This window comes from Dendrobium catenatum, unplaced genomic scaffold (genome assembly GCF_001605985.2).
Source record: "Dendrobium catenatum unplaced genomic scaffold, ASM160598v2 fragScaff_scaffold_370, whole genome shotgun sequence".
NCBI lineage: Eukaryota > Viridiplantae > Streptophyta > Magnoliopsida > Asparagales > Orchidaceae > Dendrobium > Dendrobium catenatum.
In genome coordinates this window covers 5,374,403-5,390,810 of record NW_021318832.1, presented here as the reverse complement: position 1 = coordinate 5,390,810, position 16,408 = coordinate 5,374,403, and the positions used below count along the sequence as shown (strand labels likewise).

At 33.5% G+C, this 16,408-nt stretch overlaps 1 protein-coding gene across 2 annotated transcripts in view; it reads left to right on the top strand.

Moving 5' to 3' along the window:
- Positions 1 to 1,134: 1,134 nt before the first annotated feature.
- Positions 1,135 to 16,408, top strand: part of LOC110095463 (carbon catabolite repressor protein 4 homolog 1) — a 24,011-nt gene continuing 8,737 nt past the window's right edge. Inside the window, exons 1-11 of one of the 2 annotated variants that reach the window (XM_020821014.2) lie at positions 1,135 to 1,772; positions 7,895 to 8,627; positions 13,060 to 13,146; positions 13,228 to 13,311; positions 13,389 to 13,475; positions 13,551 to 13,637; positions 14,154 to 14,204; positions 14,287 to 14,378; positions 14,509 to 14,623; positions 14,693 to 14,843; positions 14,952 to 15,105. In XM_020821014.2, the coding sequence (XP_020676673.1) occupies positions 1,618 to 1,772; positions 7,895 to 8,627; positions 13,060 to 13,146; positions 13,228 to 13,311; positions 13,389 to 13,475; positions 13,551 to 13,637; positions 14,154 to 14,204; positions 14,287 to 14,378; positions 14,509 to 14,623; positions 14,693 to 14,843; positions 14,952 to 15,097 (1,788 nt within the window). In that variant the 5' untranslated portion in view covers positions 1,135 to 1,617 and the 3' untranslated portion in view covers positions 15,098 to 15,105. Of the gene's footprint in view, positions 1,776 to 7,894; positions 8,628 to 13,059; positions 13,147 to 13,227; positions 13,312 to 13,388; positions 13,476 to 13,550; positions 13,638 to 14,153; positions 14,205 to 14,286; positions 14,379 to 14,508; positions 14,624 to 14,692; positions 14,844 to 14,951; positions 15,106 to 16,408 lie in introns of both variants that reach the window. The other variant, XM_020821013.2, reaches the window with a different exon arrangement.

The following is a 16,408-nucleotide window of genomic DNA, read 5'->3' as shown; positions in this document are numbered from 1 at the left end:
TTTTGTGCTAGGATTTTGAAATTTATAAATAAATTGTAGCAATCATTTAATGGGTTGTGACAATTTTTCTATCAAAGTGCTATTTTTAAAAAGAACTTATATCAAGCTAGTTTGAATTAGTTTAATTTATGACAATTTTTAATAAGTAGTTTGTATATATAAAAGATTAATATTGTAGAAAAAAAATATTTGGAGTGAATTCGAAGTTACTATGAGGAATATTTTATGGCATATCTCTATTCTAGTCATTTTTATTCATCTATGATGGGAGAGATGGTATACTTTTATGATGATCAAATTATTCGAGTTGAAGCACAAAATAATTGCTGACGAGACCAGTAGCGTTCATCAAAAGTAATTTGAAAAACATCAAATGAATATAAGAATCCATTCATATAAGAATTCATCAAAAGGTCCCTTTATTCAAATCATGTTTGAACAAGCTTAAAAGATTTGAATAGAATTCAAACTAGTTTGAATTATTTTAATTTATGACAATTTTTTAATAAATAGTTTGTATATACAAAAGAGTAATATTGTAGAAAAAAAACATTTATATATATTTATCAAAGATGGTTAAGAACATAAATAGTGAATACATTACTATTTGAATCTTTTTTTAACTTGGTTTGAGCAATACTTTGCTAATAGTGGCGTGTAAATGTTACCCAACTTAACTTAGGCTTTGTTTGAGACAGCTTTCTTCTTGCTTTCTAAACAACTTTTCAGGTATAAAAATTTTAATACAAAATTTTTTTGAATTTAAAAGTTTTGTATTAAAAAGCTATTTTAAAAATCAATATGAATGCTGTCCAAAACAAAGTCTTAGTCTATAGGTTGAGAGCTTTGACTATACACAGGAGGTAGAAGATTTGAGTCAAACTGGCTTAAATATAATAATTTTTTTTTTAATAAAATCATATTTAAACAATCTTTAACTAAAGATTTGAAAATGATTCAAATTAATTTTATTTGAAAAAATTTGGCAAAAGAGAGAATAATTTAAAAAGAATTGAGTATATTTATTAAAAAAATATTGAAATAACATAAACAGTTAATATTTTTCTGTAATTACGCGTGGTAGAGATAAATAAAGTTAGAATATTGAAATAAAGCCTATTTTTCCTATTTTTTCGGGTGGCGCAAAGGGAAAGGTTAGCGGCGATAGGCCGAAACTTGCATCGCCGTACTCGCGCGGTCCACTACATATAAAGAGAGAGAATTTCTCAAATCCAAAACCTTCTTTCTTCCCCCTTCCCTATCCATAAACCCTAATCCAACCAATTCCAGAGTTCCACCTTCTAATCCTTCGCGCCTGACCAAATCCACAGGAGAATCTTCAGTTCGAATTCTGCGCCGGCGAGAGGTTTATCTCTCTAGCGCGTACTAGACTCAGCAGATTCTTCTTCCCGTTCCACGACCAATCACGAACACTTCTTTTGCTAGGGCTTATACTGGATTGGTCAACCCTGGCGGATTCTAGGGCCTTCTAATGGCGGATCAGCCGCGCCTCCGCCTGCCGTCGAGTTACTGCAACATCCAACTTGTGAAAGCGTCGCTAGTGTTAGGTATAGGGTTTGAGCGAGGATTTTGTGCTGGATTTGAGAGACGGGAAGCATGCTGAGTGTGCTGCGTGTTCATCTGCCGTCGGAGATTCCCGTGGTTGGCTGCGAGATTACGCCTTACGTTCTTATCAAGCGCCCGGATAACTCCGTATCCAACGAGGATGTCGTTGAGGCCGCACCCGTTGGGGGTTGCTATATGAGCTATAGGTGGTGAGTTGAAGCTCCGGCTTGTTTTTGTTTACCAGCATATTGTCTCAAAGTATTGTTTATTAAAGTTACATAGTTTTTTCTCAAGCATGGTTATCTACCTCATGTTATGAGACCGTTGGTTTGTTTGTTTTACACAGTACATGCACATCCTTTTCACGTTCTAGCACTTTCTTATTTTTGCCCTGATCACCTTTGTTCTTGGGTTAAGGCGCCCTAATTGTTAATGGCTACATTTACTTAGATGCCTAATAATATGTAGTTAGAATGATTTTATAGGTCTGTTTCAGCTGATTGCTTTATAGACTCGTATATGTTAAGTCAAGCGTGGTGCATGATAAGAAAAAGAGGTCTAAATGTGTAATTCATGTATCATCAATTACTTTTGCGGAGGAACTACCCTTTCTCCGAGCAATCATGTGAAATTTATACTGGCTGAAGGATTTTAATCCTCCCCTCGTTCAAATAAGTTCTCCAGCAGCTTGATTTTTTTTTTCATAGATTGATAAATTCTATAATGAAATGTCGAAAATAAGTATAGATGATGGAAGCTGATAAGCATTTTTTTCTTGCATTGCTTTCCATGTTTTCCTATTATATGTTAGAAAAAATAAAACTGGTTTTGAATAATGAAAAAATTTTGATTGTTATAAAGAGATAAAATGTGTAATATTCTGCGTGCAAAATTAAATCTAGGTTTTTTTATATTGATACATTAAAACTGCATGCCTTAGGCATCTCATGTCAAGTTGTTTATTTTACTCCTAGTTGATAGGCATTGGTATTACAGATGAGAAAGTCAAGCAACAAATTGTGCACAATGATATGTTTAAACAGGCCTTCATAGTATGCTTCTTTAAGTAGGAATATTAATAAGCATAGTTAATGCAAATTCACATGGTTGCAAAATATATATATTGTTTACACACATATCACAAAAAGGATAATGTTTATGGGAAAGTTAAAATCAAAATAGTTTATGCTGGTTTATAGAGAATGAAATGATGGATTATTTAGGATGGAAAACAAAGTTTTTGAAAAAATTAAATAATTTTGTCAATAGTCTAAGCTCATATTTTGCTTAGGCCTCATTTTGTGAAATGGAGGGTATGTAGTGTACTAGTGTGGTAGGAATCATTGTGAAATAGCATATGGACAATTGTTCTTTGATAAAATTCTTGAAACCTTATTCATTAGAACTTTAGAGGCTATTGCTGGTTTTTCACATTTTCAGAAAGCACTTGAGTTAAAGCTTTCTTTGTTACCCCTCTCCTTGCTTATTCTCCTCCCTAGAGTGTGTATCACTGTATTCTGCCTTTATGAAACACCTTCATTGATGCTGTCGTGATTTCACCTCTCCATTTTGTAGTTATGCCCCTTTAAACCTTGGAAAGTTGCCTTATCCAATGATTTCCAACTATATGAAGACAATAATTACTGACTATATAAAGATGAGGCATCCTTCAGAGCGTATTTTTAGCATAACCTCTAAAATTAAGAACCCCATCCACATTTACCCTTGTTTCCCCTTGCACTCTTGTATTGAGTGATGGTTATAATGGAGCATACTTTTGCAGTTATTTTTTTTCTATTTTTATTTTTCATTATCTTCCCCTAATTTTTATAGAAACACATTGTTCATTATCTAGATCTATTGTGTCTCCACACTTTCGTAGTTCTTTTATCATTATGAGCATTGTCTTTATATGTTTTCTAAATGGCTAATATGTATTGAACCCTATATGCATTGACTTGGACTTCTGTTGTTGCTATTATTATTGTTTTTTTATTCTTTTAGGAAATTTATATTCACCTTTGCTTTTAAAACAATGATGCTCCCTTGCTCTCATTTCTCCATCAATTTTGTTGCTATTGTCATAGGTAGCTTATTATCATGGTAATGATTTTTGATGTGGCTAATGGCAAGCCCCTAACGATGACGAGCCTCCTTTCCATAAATCATTTTTAGTAAAAAACTATTGAACCTTGCATATATTGCCTTATTCATTTGGGATTAATGTTGTCCTTGAATTTTTTTTTAAACCCCTTCACTTTAGGTCTAAAAAAATAACTTTTCCACTCTCACATTTCTCCCTCTCCTTTGTCTGCTGTTATCGTTGAATACAACTTTTTAAACTTGGTAATTAATTTTGGCATCATTGTTGCCTTGTTGGCATGAATCCTTTATCTATGACGAGCTTTTCTAACATATCCAAACACCATCATAGCCCCAAAACCCACATACCTTTCTCTTTTTGTCCTTCTCATATATTTTTTTGGCACCACTACTCTCTATCTATTTTGATTGGCCATGTTTTCTTTAATAAAAATCCTTGTGTTTTCATTTTCTTTGATCACAATATCTGCTGTCAGTTTCTTTGATGAAAACTAAACCTCCTAGAGCCTCTTCTTCATCATCATCTTGCAAGCAGGGTTTCCCCCCTCTAGAGATAGTTGGAGTGGTAGTTCGTTACTACTTACTACCCTTAGGCATTCACTTATTCCCCCCAACAACATTGTTTAGTGATATACCATGACATTTATTATTTTTATATGGTTAAAATAAAATTAATTTCTTTTTATCTTCTTTTGTAATTTATTTGATTAGTAGATTAAAGATAATAGAGATTTGCACAACATTAATATTGCATATGTTTTTAAATGATTTTAATAGACATTTCTGATTATCTTTATTTAATGTAGCTTTTAACTTGGTTTTCAACATTACCAAACAAAGCCCTGTGTTATGATAAGTTTGACACCTCTTCTGTCAAACAAGCATGACTTAAAAGCTGGTTCTTTTAGAAGTCTCAGTCAAATAATTGTTGAGAATAAAATGAAATTAAATTTAATTGATATTTCATCTAATGACGTCATTGATTGACGTTGTGGTTGCTAAATTGACTTCAATATTTATATGCCAATCTTTTGGTACCATAGCGGTGGATTCTCTTACAAGAGCTTATAAAATGGTGGCATGAGAAATATCTAGTAATAAGATTGATATGTTACTTGATTCTCTCAAGCAAGAATTTTGAAGCTTTTTTTCATATCGCAAAGCACGAAGTGTTTTTACAAAAAATGTAGAATTTGACTCTAAGATCATCCAAACTATGTTTTTAGCAAACTAATTATTGAGATAGTATGGTTTGATGAGATGAATCTAATGATATGAAGAACATCAGATCAAAGTTCAAAGGAGCTTAAGTTAATTACTAGTTGAATTGGGAATTTCTTAAGGCACACTTGTATTCAAAATAAGCGTGCATTGATTAGATGAATTCGATGAGCCCAAGCATGCTCAATTATGAGATTATTAAGGCATTGGGAGGTCCAAAAAATATAGCAGATGATCTATTTAAGCCAGTTGATTGAATGTCTAGATTAAAAAAAAAAATGAACAGAAGGCCCCATTAAAAAATCTATAAACCAACCTCAATTCCTTATATTTGAATTAGGCTTTGTGTGGAGAGAATACTTTGACTCATTGAGTTTCAATTCTGCAACTGCCATACAGAACCTGACCAATTGCTTTTAAAATTTGCATGCCCAAACTTCTTTCTGCCTATCTTAGTCATTTCGTCCTCTCTTGTTAAAAAAACGTGTCACTGACATACTCTTAACACCTAACTTTCACCATCAACATTCATCATTGCTATTGAACGAAGCTAAAATTCTCCGTCCCCTCCCCTTTCTTATCTGATAATTGATGTGAAACAAACATGCGATGGAGTTACTTTAAGAAATTAAAAAGAGCAATTTAAACAAAATAATCCAAAATAAAATTGTCACTTATGGCAAAAGTTTGATCCTTGGAATTCGTAGTTTTTAACTTGCTTAGGCAAAGAAGAGCGAGATCGATTAATCAAACAATTCAAGAAAACGTAAAGAATAATTGTACGCTACGACAATAAACAAGAATCCACGATTTAATATTGAGAACTTTCACCTTTGGAGCCCATACGCTCAAATAATCTAGGCTTTAGCGGAAGAAGAGTCTCCACATTAGATTAGGAGCTTAATTCATGGCTTCAAATAAGGCCTCATTAATTCCTAATTTCCCTCCTAAGCCTAAATTTCGAATTTCAAAAATTTGAAATTTCAAAGTCCAAATTAAAATTAGGAAATCTGAAATTAATTTCAGATTTCCTAATTTTAATTTGGACTTTGAAATTTCAAATTTTTGAAATTTGAAATTTAGGCTTAGGAGGGAAATTAGGAATTAATGAGGCCTTATTTGAAGCCATGAATTAAGCTCCTAATTAAGGGTATGGTGGCCGGCCATAGAGCAAGGAGAGAGGGGGGTTTCGGTTTTGATGAGGTGGGGCCCACTTGATTAATTAATGGATTTGAGTAAAAGCTGAAGTAAATTCAGATTTTAACCAAAAGGAAAAATTTCCTAATTTATGATTAAGCAATTATGCAGCAATTTGAATTTCAAATTGGAATTGAAATCCAATTAAGATGATGACATAAATTCAGGAATTAATTTTGGCAAGAGGGTAACAGCTCTTGGTGAATTTGAATTTCAATTCAAAACCCAAGAGGGGCCGGCGGGTAGAGAGGTGGAGGGGGAAGGAGGCGGCTGCAAGGGGGAGGAAGCCGGCGGGCTGGAGAAGGGCTGGCCGGTGGTTGCTGGCCTGCGGTTGGGGCTGCAGGCCGGCGGCCTGGGCAATCCAGGGAGGGGGGCGGCGGCAAGAGCAAGGGAGGGGAGAGTGTGGGGAAATTCTTGGGATCCAAAACCTGAAAATCCAATCTTCCACTAGTGGCTTCAATCCAAATCCACGCAACGATGACTTGATCAAGATAAACAAAAGAAAAGAGAAGGACAAGAAAACCTAGAACTCACAAAGAGATCTAGCTTCTCCTACGAACTCACTAAGAGATCGTGGAGGTTTGCACTCACAAAGAGAACATGAACTCTAAAATTTTCATTCATCAAAAACTAACTATTACATGAGAAAATAGCCTTATAAATAGGCCTCAAAATGACAAAGAAGCAAAAGACTAAAATGCCCCTTGGGCTACAATAGCTACCAAATACCCATGAGGGCAAAAACGGAAAAACATAAAATAAAAATAAACTACTACATAAAATGATGAAAATGCAGATCATGATCGTGGTCGTCGATCTCCGGCATCTCTTGAAGGTACATGTGTCGAAATCGCTGCTGATGTCCCATCAATAATGGTATACATTGTTGCACTCCATCAATGGACATCGACTTCCGTTATTGCCATTCACAGTTTACCCGCCAACTTCATTGCCTTCCTATACCTCTTAGCCATTAGTTTCAGGAGACATTCCATATAATTCAAACTTTGTAATCCCACCTCCTTCAACAAAGTTGATAGGCATATCATTGTAATTTTTAGCCTACGAAGTGAAATTTTTTTAATTTGGGCTAAGCTCCGTATTTTTTTCCTATTTGGTTTTCCAAAAAAAAAAAAAAATCTTGTCTCATGTGCGTTGTTGGCCTTCTATTCTCTTGTTTGTAAGGTTTCATCAATATTAAGACGATAAACTCTCTCTCTATTGTTGCTAATATTCTAGCATGCCTAACATGCAATAGAAGCAAAAATAATTCGAGTTTTAGAATTCATGAGCAAAACTAAAAAATTGTATATTTTATGAGGGAAACTAAGAGGATGGTATGTGTCAGTGATGCTAGTTTGTCAAGTAGGGCTGCTTTTTGGAACTTCAAGAGGCGGATAATTACCAATATATAAGTTTGCGGTGTGATTGGGATGAGTACTCTTGTGTAGGTTGCTTGTTTTCTTGTATCTTGCAAACAATTTTCACATACTGGAAAAAATGATAAAAGCAAGAATATGAAAAATATAGAGCGTGCTTTTTGTGAGTGTTATTGGGTGCTTCTTTCTTTTGACTTACATGCACTTAAGTGCTGGACTCCATGCTATGAATGAGGATACAAAATAAATGTTAGAGAGCGCCGAGAATAATTTATTACATTTAAATTGACCTTCGCTACAGCCGGAGCTTTTTTTTTTCTTTACTGAAATCTTTCAGCATAATACTAGTTCACCATCCCCACATGATTCCTTTATCCCATGAGCTTTGCAGAGGCATTTTAGTCTGATTTGATCTTGTTATCATGCAGGTATCGCATTCAAACTGATAGGAAAGTTTCTATCTGCAGTATTCATCCATCAAAACAAGCAACTTTGCAGTGCATAGGCTGTCTCAAGGCAAAAGTACCTCCTGCAAAGAGTTTTCATTGTACACCCAAATGTTTCTCAGATGCTTGGCGACACCATCTTGTCTTGCATGAACGAGCTAGCAGTGCTGTTAATGAAAATGGAACTGAGGAAGAAGAATTATTTGGACGTTTTAGTAGTGGTGTTTCAGGTGCCGTCAATACTAGCTCAACATCCAACTTGAATAATGCTTCCACACCTGTATATCCTGCAAGTATTTCAGAAAGGAGTGGAGGGGAAACATGGTTTGAAGTGGGGCGTTCTAGGACCTATACTCCATCTGCTGATGACATTGGTCATGAACTGAAGTTTGAATGTCTACCAGTAGATTCAGAAACTAGAATACCTGTTGGAAATTCAAGTACAGTTACAACAGCACGTGTAATTCCAGCCCCTTCTCCATGCCCTCGTCGCATGATTAAAGTTGGTGGTGCTGATTTTCTCGGGCATTTAGATCATGATAGTGCATCCTCTGGTACCTTTAAAGTACTCTCATATAACATTCTTGCTGATCAGTATGCAACAAGTGAGCTATACGGCTACTGCCCTTCCTGGGCTCTTGCATGGCCTTATCGGAGGCAGAATCTATTGAAAGAAATCATTGGCTATCATGCTGACATTATCTGTCTTCAGGAGGTACATTTCAACGCACTTTTAATTTTCTGGAGAAATTAGTAGTCTATGCATGTAACCATTTTTTTAGTCATTTGGCATGCATTTTTTTTGCTTTTCTTTTGAATCTCATCATTCATTCTCTCTTTTATTATTATTTTATATTAACTTACTAAAAAGGGCTATAAAATTCTTACACCTAGTTTCACAGAAATCATTAATTTTATTTTGCACATCTAGGGATTTTATTTTGGCTATAATAGGAAATTGATCTTAGCCTCAACCTTCGTGCTAAATAATTTTGGCTTGGTTGGCTATTGTCATTTAACCTGTTCTCAAACTAAGACGTCTCAAGTATGAATGTATTTACCCTCCACTCTTTTTTAGCATATGGTAACAATAGGCCTATATTGTGTTCTGGAAGAAAATTGTTATTGACTATTACATGCTTAGGACGATGGAGGAGCCAATTTTTTTTCTAGTGGGACATAAATTAGATTTTTAAATATTTCTTCTAACTTTTTTCATTCATGCTTAAGATCAATATTGGCAATAAAAAATTATTTAAATTTATTTTTTTAAAAAGAAAAAAATTAAAACTTTCAATTTATAATGATTACTCTTCATATTCTAAAAGAGTTGAATGATTGTCTTATTATTAATGCAATCAAATATTTCTTTTTCAATATAAGTGATTAAAATATCATTCATCCACTAATTTGAAATTCTATTTTGTAGTCAAATTTTTATAATAATCATAGTAGAGAAAATTCTTTCAACTTATGTCATAGACATTGATCTTAAAAATAAAATCTAAAATTTTTAATTTATCACGATAAAATTTTGATTAGAATATTCAAATATAATTTATTTCAATATAAAAATCACAACTATGAGGGAATGAATAAAAGAATCAGGATGATTAATTATAATTATAATTTAATAATAAATAAATGATAATAATATAAAATGAAAAAAAACTATTTTATTTTTGAAGGGGGCCATTGCCCCTTTAGCCCCTCCCCCAAATTCTACCCATGCCTAGAAAACCAAATGTGCTCTAGATGAGTCGTTGTTCAAGAATACATGTTGATCATAGCCACAAATTATAGGCTTAAGCTCCTAGTTGATTACGAAGTTTCTGGAATTTAAAGGGCCTTAATATAAAACATAAAGTTTTTAGTTGTTTTGGTTAATGTTATTTATGACTAATGATGTTTTTGCCGCCAACAATTTATTTTTTGTGCTATTTTTTTTTTTCGGCAAGGGCTGCAAGGAAACAATTGTAAATACTGATTTCTCTATTTGTAAAGAATTGCTTTTGAGATCAAGGCAGGATGCACTTGATATTATTTTTCATGTTGAACTTTTAACTGCATGGATTCCTTAATGCATTTTCTGGTTTATGAGACTTCACAGTGGAGTTCTATTTTTTATTATTATACATGACTTCGAAGAAATCTTGAAGAAATTTTTATTGGAGTACATTTTAATGGACATGTTGGTAGAGAGGTATATGATTTTTAAAAATATTCATAGTGGCTATGGGTTTGGAGTGACTAATAAAGGTTATATGGCCATATTAGATAGCTTGATTTTGTAATTGCTAATACCTTATTTAAAAAAAGAGATGAACATCTCATCAATTATAAAAATGGATATAATAAAACTCAAATTAATTATTTTCTTATAAGAAAAATAGATCATTTAGATTGCAAAGATTGTAAAGTTATTCCGAGTGAAAGTTTATAGATTTTAAGATGAAGGTGCGGGAAATAAAAAAAAATAAAGTAAATTGTTGTTCTAGGATTAGATGGGGGCATTTAATAAATATTACCAAAAATATTTTTGAGAGTAATATTTTAGATCTTAAGATTTTGTCTGTGCATGAGAAAGCTACTGCTATTTGGGAAAATATAGTTAATGATATTAAGAATGTTGTAAAAGATGTGCTTTGAGTATCAAAGATAAAAGTTTCTAATAACAAAAATAGTTGGTGGTGGAATCAAAGTTTGCAAGAAAAAATAAAAATGAAGAAGATTTTTTATAAAATTAGTTTAGATATAAAGAGTTTGATAATTGAGAAATATATAAAGAGCCTCGTAAGGAGTCTAAGAAAGCAATATGCATGCAAAGATTTTATCTTTTAATCATTTATATAATAAATTAGATACTAAGGATGGCGGAAGATATATATATATATATATATCCAAACAAAGAGATAAGAGTAGTAAGGATTTAGTTCAAATGAAATGCATTATAGACAAAGATCAAAAAGTGTTTTTATTAGAAGAGGATATTCAACTAAGATAGATGAAATTTGGCTAAAATTTTCAATGAAAATTATGAGAATACGATTGACTTTAGTGATCTTAGTACTCTAAATGAAAATAAAATTTTGTTTTTATTAGCTTATTAGTAAAATCTAAGTTAGATATGATTAAAAGAAAATGAGGTGTGGAAAAGTTGTTGGGCTTGATGATATTCCAATAAAGGTGTGAAATGCTTAAGAATGAAAGAATTTCTTGGCTTACTAAACTTTTTAATATTATTTTGAAGATTAAAAAGATGGCAGATGAGTGAATAATGAGTGTGTTGATTCCTACTTTTAAGAATAAAGATTATGCACAAAATTGTGCGAATTATAATGGAATTAAGTTATTGTGTCTTACTTTAAAACTAAGGGAGAGAGTTATGAAACATAAGTTGTAGTGTGATACTATCAATTTGGATTCATGCCGGGTAGGTCTACTGTGTAAGCTATATATTTATTGTGAGGTTTCATGGAGAAGTATAGATAGACTAAGGAGGATCTACATATGTCATTTATTGATTTAGTGAAAGCATACGATAAATTTCCAAGAGAAGTGATATGGAGAGTTCTAGAAAAGAAAGTGGTTAATAATGCTTATATTTAAGTCATTGAGGATATTTATGTAGTTGTTATTTGTGTTCAAACAGAAGGTGGTTTGATCAAGTATTTTCCTATTTCAATTGGATTACATCAATGATCAGCCTTAAGCCCATATCTTTTTGCTTTAGTGATGGATGTGTTCTCACTAGGCATTTGCAAGAGGTTGTACCCTGGTATATGCTTTTTGTTGATGATATTCTTCTTGTTGATAAGACTAGAGAGGGAGTTATAGGTAAACTGATAGGAAATACTTGAAGATCTCATATAAACCCTAAGAATTTTGGTGAAAACTGTGAGAAAACTCCACAAATCAAATGGAAGAACATTCAAAACGGTAGTTTTTATTGCAGAAATCAAATCAACGGAAAGAAAAAAAATGCAAAGATACAATTGGTCCTCAATTTGAGAGGAGGATCGTTCTCTCCCAATCTCTAGATGAATCTAGAGCCCAAGACACCAAGAAGAAACTCCAAAAGAACACAATAATCAAGCATGCCCTAATTCTCCTAATCTCTTCTTATTTAAAGCAAATCCCCTTCTCTAACCCTAGCCGCCCCTCTTAATTGCTCATTAATCCCATGAGCCCCACCTCCTATTGGCGGCTAATTCAAAGGAGGTGGACCAGCCTTGGTCCGCCTTTTATACGTGTGAACCGGCCCCTTGTCAAGGGCCGATTGGACCCCGATCCATTGGGGACCGGTCTAGCATAAACTTGAATTATGAGGTCAACCTTAGAGTCTAAAGATTCTCATTTGAGTATATCTGAAATTGAATATATGGAGTTAATTTTAGTAGTAATAGATTTAGTGTGGGGTTTGTGACTTTGGGCTATCAAGTCATTAGTAATTGTATACTTTTTAGACATCTTGGGTCTATTGTTTAGAGTGATGGTGAAATAGATGGGTATATTATTAGTGGAATTCAAGTTGGATGGTTGAAATGGAGGAATGGATTAGGCTTGTTGTGTGATAGAAAAGTCCCCCTTAAACTTAAGGGAAATTTATATAAGATGGTGGTGAGACCTGCAATGCTTTATGGTGTAGAATGTTGACCATTAAAAATAGAAGCATAATGGTAAGTTAAGTACTATAGAGATGAGGATGCTTAGGTGGATGAGTGACTTTACTCTTAGAGACATGATATGAAATGATCATATATGTGAAAAGGTTGGAGTAGCTCCAGTGGAAGATAAGATTAGAGAGAGTCGCCTTAGATGGTTTGATTACATAAAACGGCGGCCTTTCGATGACCCAGTTAGGAAAATAGATGCACTAGATTTGACTTTTGTTAAGAAAGGTAGAGGCAGACCTAAAAATATTTGTTTAAAAAAATATTAGAAATGACCTTTTTTTATTAGATTTAAATGAGAATATGACTCTTAACAGGACACTGGAGAAAAAGGATTAATGTAGCCGACCCACGTAGTGGGATAACGGCTTGATGTTGTTGTTGTATACATGACCATGTTGCCCATGATTTTGAGTTATTTAGTGCGGTAAAGTTCTATTTTTATTCCTTCACAAGTAAACATCAAAACTGCAGGTCCAAAGTGATCATTTTGAGGAATTTTTTTCTCCGGAACTTGATAAGCATGGCTATCAAGCACTTTACAAGAAGAAGACAATAGAGGTTTCCTTTGATGCTTGATGATCTTTGAACTTGTCCCTACATGTTGATTCTCATATATGGACTGATTTATTTATTTTGTAGGTTTATAATGGAAATGTGAATAGAATTGATGGTTGTGCTACTTTTTTTAGAAGAGATCGGTTTTCACATGTTAAAAAATATGAGGTTAGCCTTCTTTTTAATTTCCATTTTCTGTCAGATGCTATTATATTGTCTGCTGAGCTTGTTTGTCTTTCATTTAGGTCGAATTCAACAAAGCTGCGCAATCTTTGACTGATGCAGTGATCCAGCCCGGTCAGAAGAAACTTGCTTTGAACCGTCTAATTAAGGTTATTGTCTCATGCTTCAGTTTAATTTTATAACATACCTTATTTGTTAAATAGGTTTTCTAAATTTGATTGTAGGACAATATCGCTTTAATTGTAGTCTTGGAGGAAAAGTTTAGCAACCAGGGTATTGATAATCCTAGCCAAAGGCAACTTCTTTGTGTGGTAAGAGAATGGAGCCCTTTTATTTATCTTATTATATTATATAACTTGTTTTTGTAATGAACTTTAAGACCACTCTTTACATTAATCTACAAGGCATAGTCTTGTGGTAGGCATCCACTTTTTTTTTTTTGGTGAAGTATGCTTTTCACTCGTACAATGATCTCTGTTATTTTCCATTAACCTTTCATTGGAAGCATGATTAAATATCATTGAAGGCGTTCTTGATTTTGTATTGAATCAAATTTTTACCGTGCAAACAATTACTTGAGAGATATGCTGACATGATTGCGTAATTCAGTACTTAGGTACAAGTTATATACATGTTAAAATATGGAATTGGCGTCATTGCTAATTCCAAGTTTATGGCTATGCAATTTAATGCTTTATTATCATTAATTTTTTTCCTCTTTTATATTTTTTTTGACTATGACTATGGCCTCCCTGTTGCTTGGTTGCATTCTAATTTTATAGTATTGTTGCTGTGTTGATGGGGATTTCACATTTCTTTTTCCTCAGGCAAATACTCATATGAATGTCCATGACCACAAAGATGTGAACCTTTGGCAGGTTTCCATTCTAGTAACTTTACAGTGCTATTTCATTATTTTTCTTCATTAGTTATTCATATTATTTACTTTAATTGTATCAGGTGCACACTCTTTTAAAAGGATTGGAGAAAATTGCTATTACTGCTGATATTCCAATGTTGGTGTGTGGGGATTTTAATTCAGTTCCAGGAAGGTACGGACACGCGGACAGTTTTTCCTAGTTTTTTTTTTTGCATAAAATATTTACATTCCTAGGGCTTACGTATTGGCTGTTACAATTATTTCTAGTAGTTCAAACTAATGGGAATATTTATTGGATGTAGTGCATCTCATGCGCTTCTAGCAATGGGCAAGGTTGATCAATTGCATCCTGATTTGGGAGTGGATCCCCTTGGGATATTGCGTCCTCCAAACAAACTAAATCACCAGCTACCTCTGGTAATGTCTGTTTAGACTGCTTGAGCTGAGTATTCTTTGTTTGATTTTATGAGCTTGAAAGTCTTACAGGTTAGTGCATATTCAACATTTGCGAGGATGGTGGGGGTTGGCCTTGGATTAGATTTGCAACGAAGAAAGATGGACCCCGCCACTAATGAACCTCTGTTTACCCATTGTACAAGGGATTTTATTGGTACTCTCGACTACATATTTTACACGGGTATACCTACTTTTGCAACTTATGGTTTTATTTTGCTTTTATTCAGTTTTTTCAGATTATTCTTTAATGGTTAATTTTATGAGCTATATTTGACTTGTTTTCTTGTAGCGGACTCTTTAACTGTGGAATCCTTATTAGAACTATTGGATGAGGACAGTCTACGCAAAGATACCGCACTTCCTTCTCCAGAGTGGTCATCTGATCACATAGCCCTTTTAGCAGAATTTCGATGCAAACCTAGAATGAGACGTTGACACTAGATGTGAGCAAACCATTATTCCCCCTAAATTTTTAATCTTCAGCAAATTTTATTTTTAAGTTTTTCAAGGAACCAATCTTTTAAACTTGAAATTCATTTGAGTGTTAGCATTGCTTTTATCCAATTGCCTATTAGTTTATTGCTCCAACATAGCCAAATGCTATATTTCTGTGGTGTTATTGTTAACTTTTTGCGATTTGGGATTGAAAAAATATGCTACACATTCCAGTAGGAGGAATGGTAATGAAGTATGCATGAAATTTAGTTAGGATGTATAATATTTTGAAATCCTATCATTTTGGCTATGATTTCTTATAAACTGTATACTTGGCTATATGTTGGATTTTGATCTGCCATGGATATTAACTTTTTTAGTGGTCTAATCATCACATACCGTCTAAGCTGTTGGCCTTTTGCCTTTTTCCTGATCTTTTTGTAGAACCGGCTGATTTGAAATTCTTAAGTTAAAAACAAGTTGAAGCAGCCTTATCTGCTTATTGACCCAATTTAATCAATTTGAAATATTTATTCATGCTTTTATCACAATTTATTTATTTATAATTTACACTAAAATAATTTTTTTTCCTATTCCATCTATTACAACGCGGGAAAATAAAATTTGAAAAGCCCACATAGATTCGGGGTGTTTCTATTTTTGTGATCGAATACAGTATAAAATAGTGTACTGTCTCAAATGATATAAACTATATTCTACAATGGATCAAATAAAAAAATAGTTTTTTAAAAATCTTTCACTTTCGTAATCAAATACAAATAGAAGAATAACCGATGAGGACATCGAAGATCAACGGCTACGATTTTAAGTTATTTATTTATATGTACTAATTTATTTCATATTATTGTTTTTCCCTTTATACCCTTATGGGTGGTCATGTAATATTGTAGCCCGAAGGGCATTTTAGTCTTTTATTTCTTTTCTTTTCATGAGGCTTATTTATAGGCTAGTTGTTTTGTATTTTGGGATGATGATTATTGATAATGAAAAGTTTTATGTTCTTATTGATCTCTTAGTGAGTTCACGTGATCTCTTAGTGAGTTCATGAGAGGAGAAGCCCGAGGAGGGTAATTCGCAATACCCGTCAATCTTTGGAAGAGTCCGAGGTTCGCGGTTCTTACGATCTCTGTGTGAGTTCGTTAGTTATCTCTATCTTTATCGTATATTTTTGGTTATCTCCTTTCTCCCCTCTTCATGCACATTCTTCTTCTCCTCCATTGACTACCGCGAGCCAAGTCAAGAGTGGAAGAAGCCGAAACCTCCACTAGCATCTCCACCCTAGCTCCACCC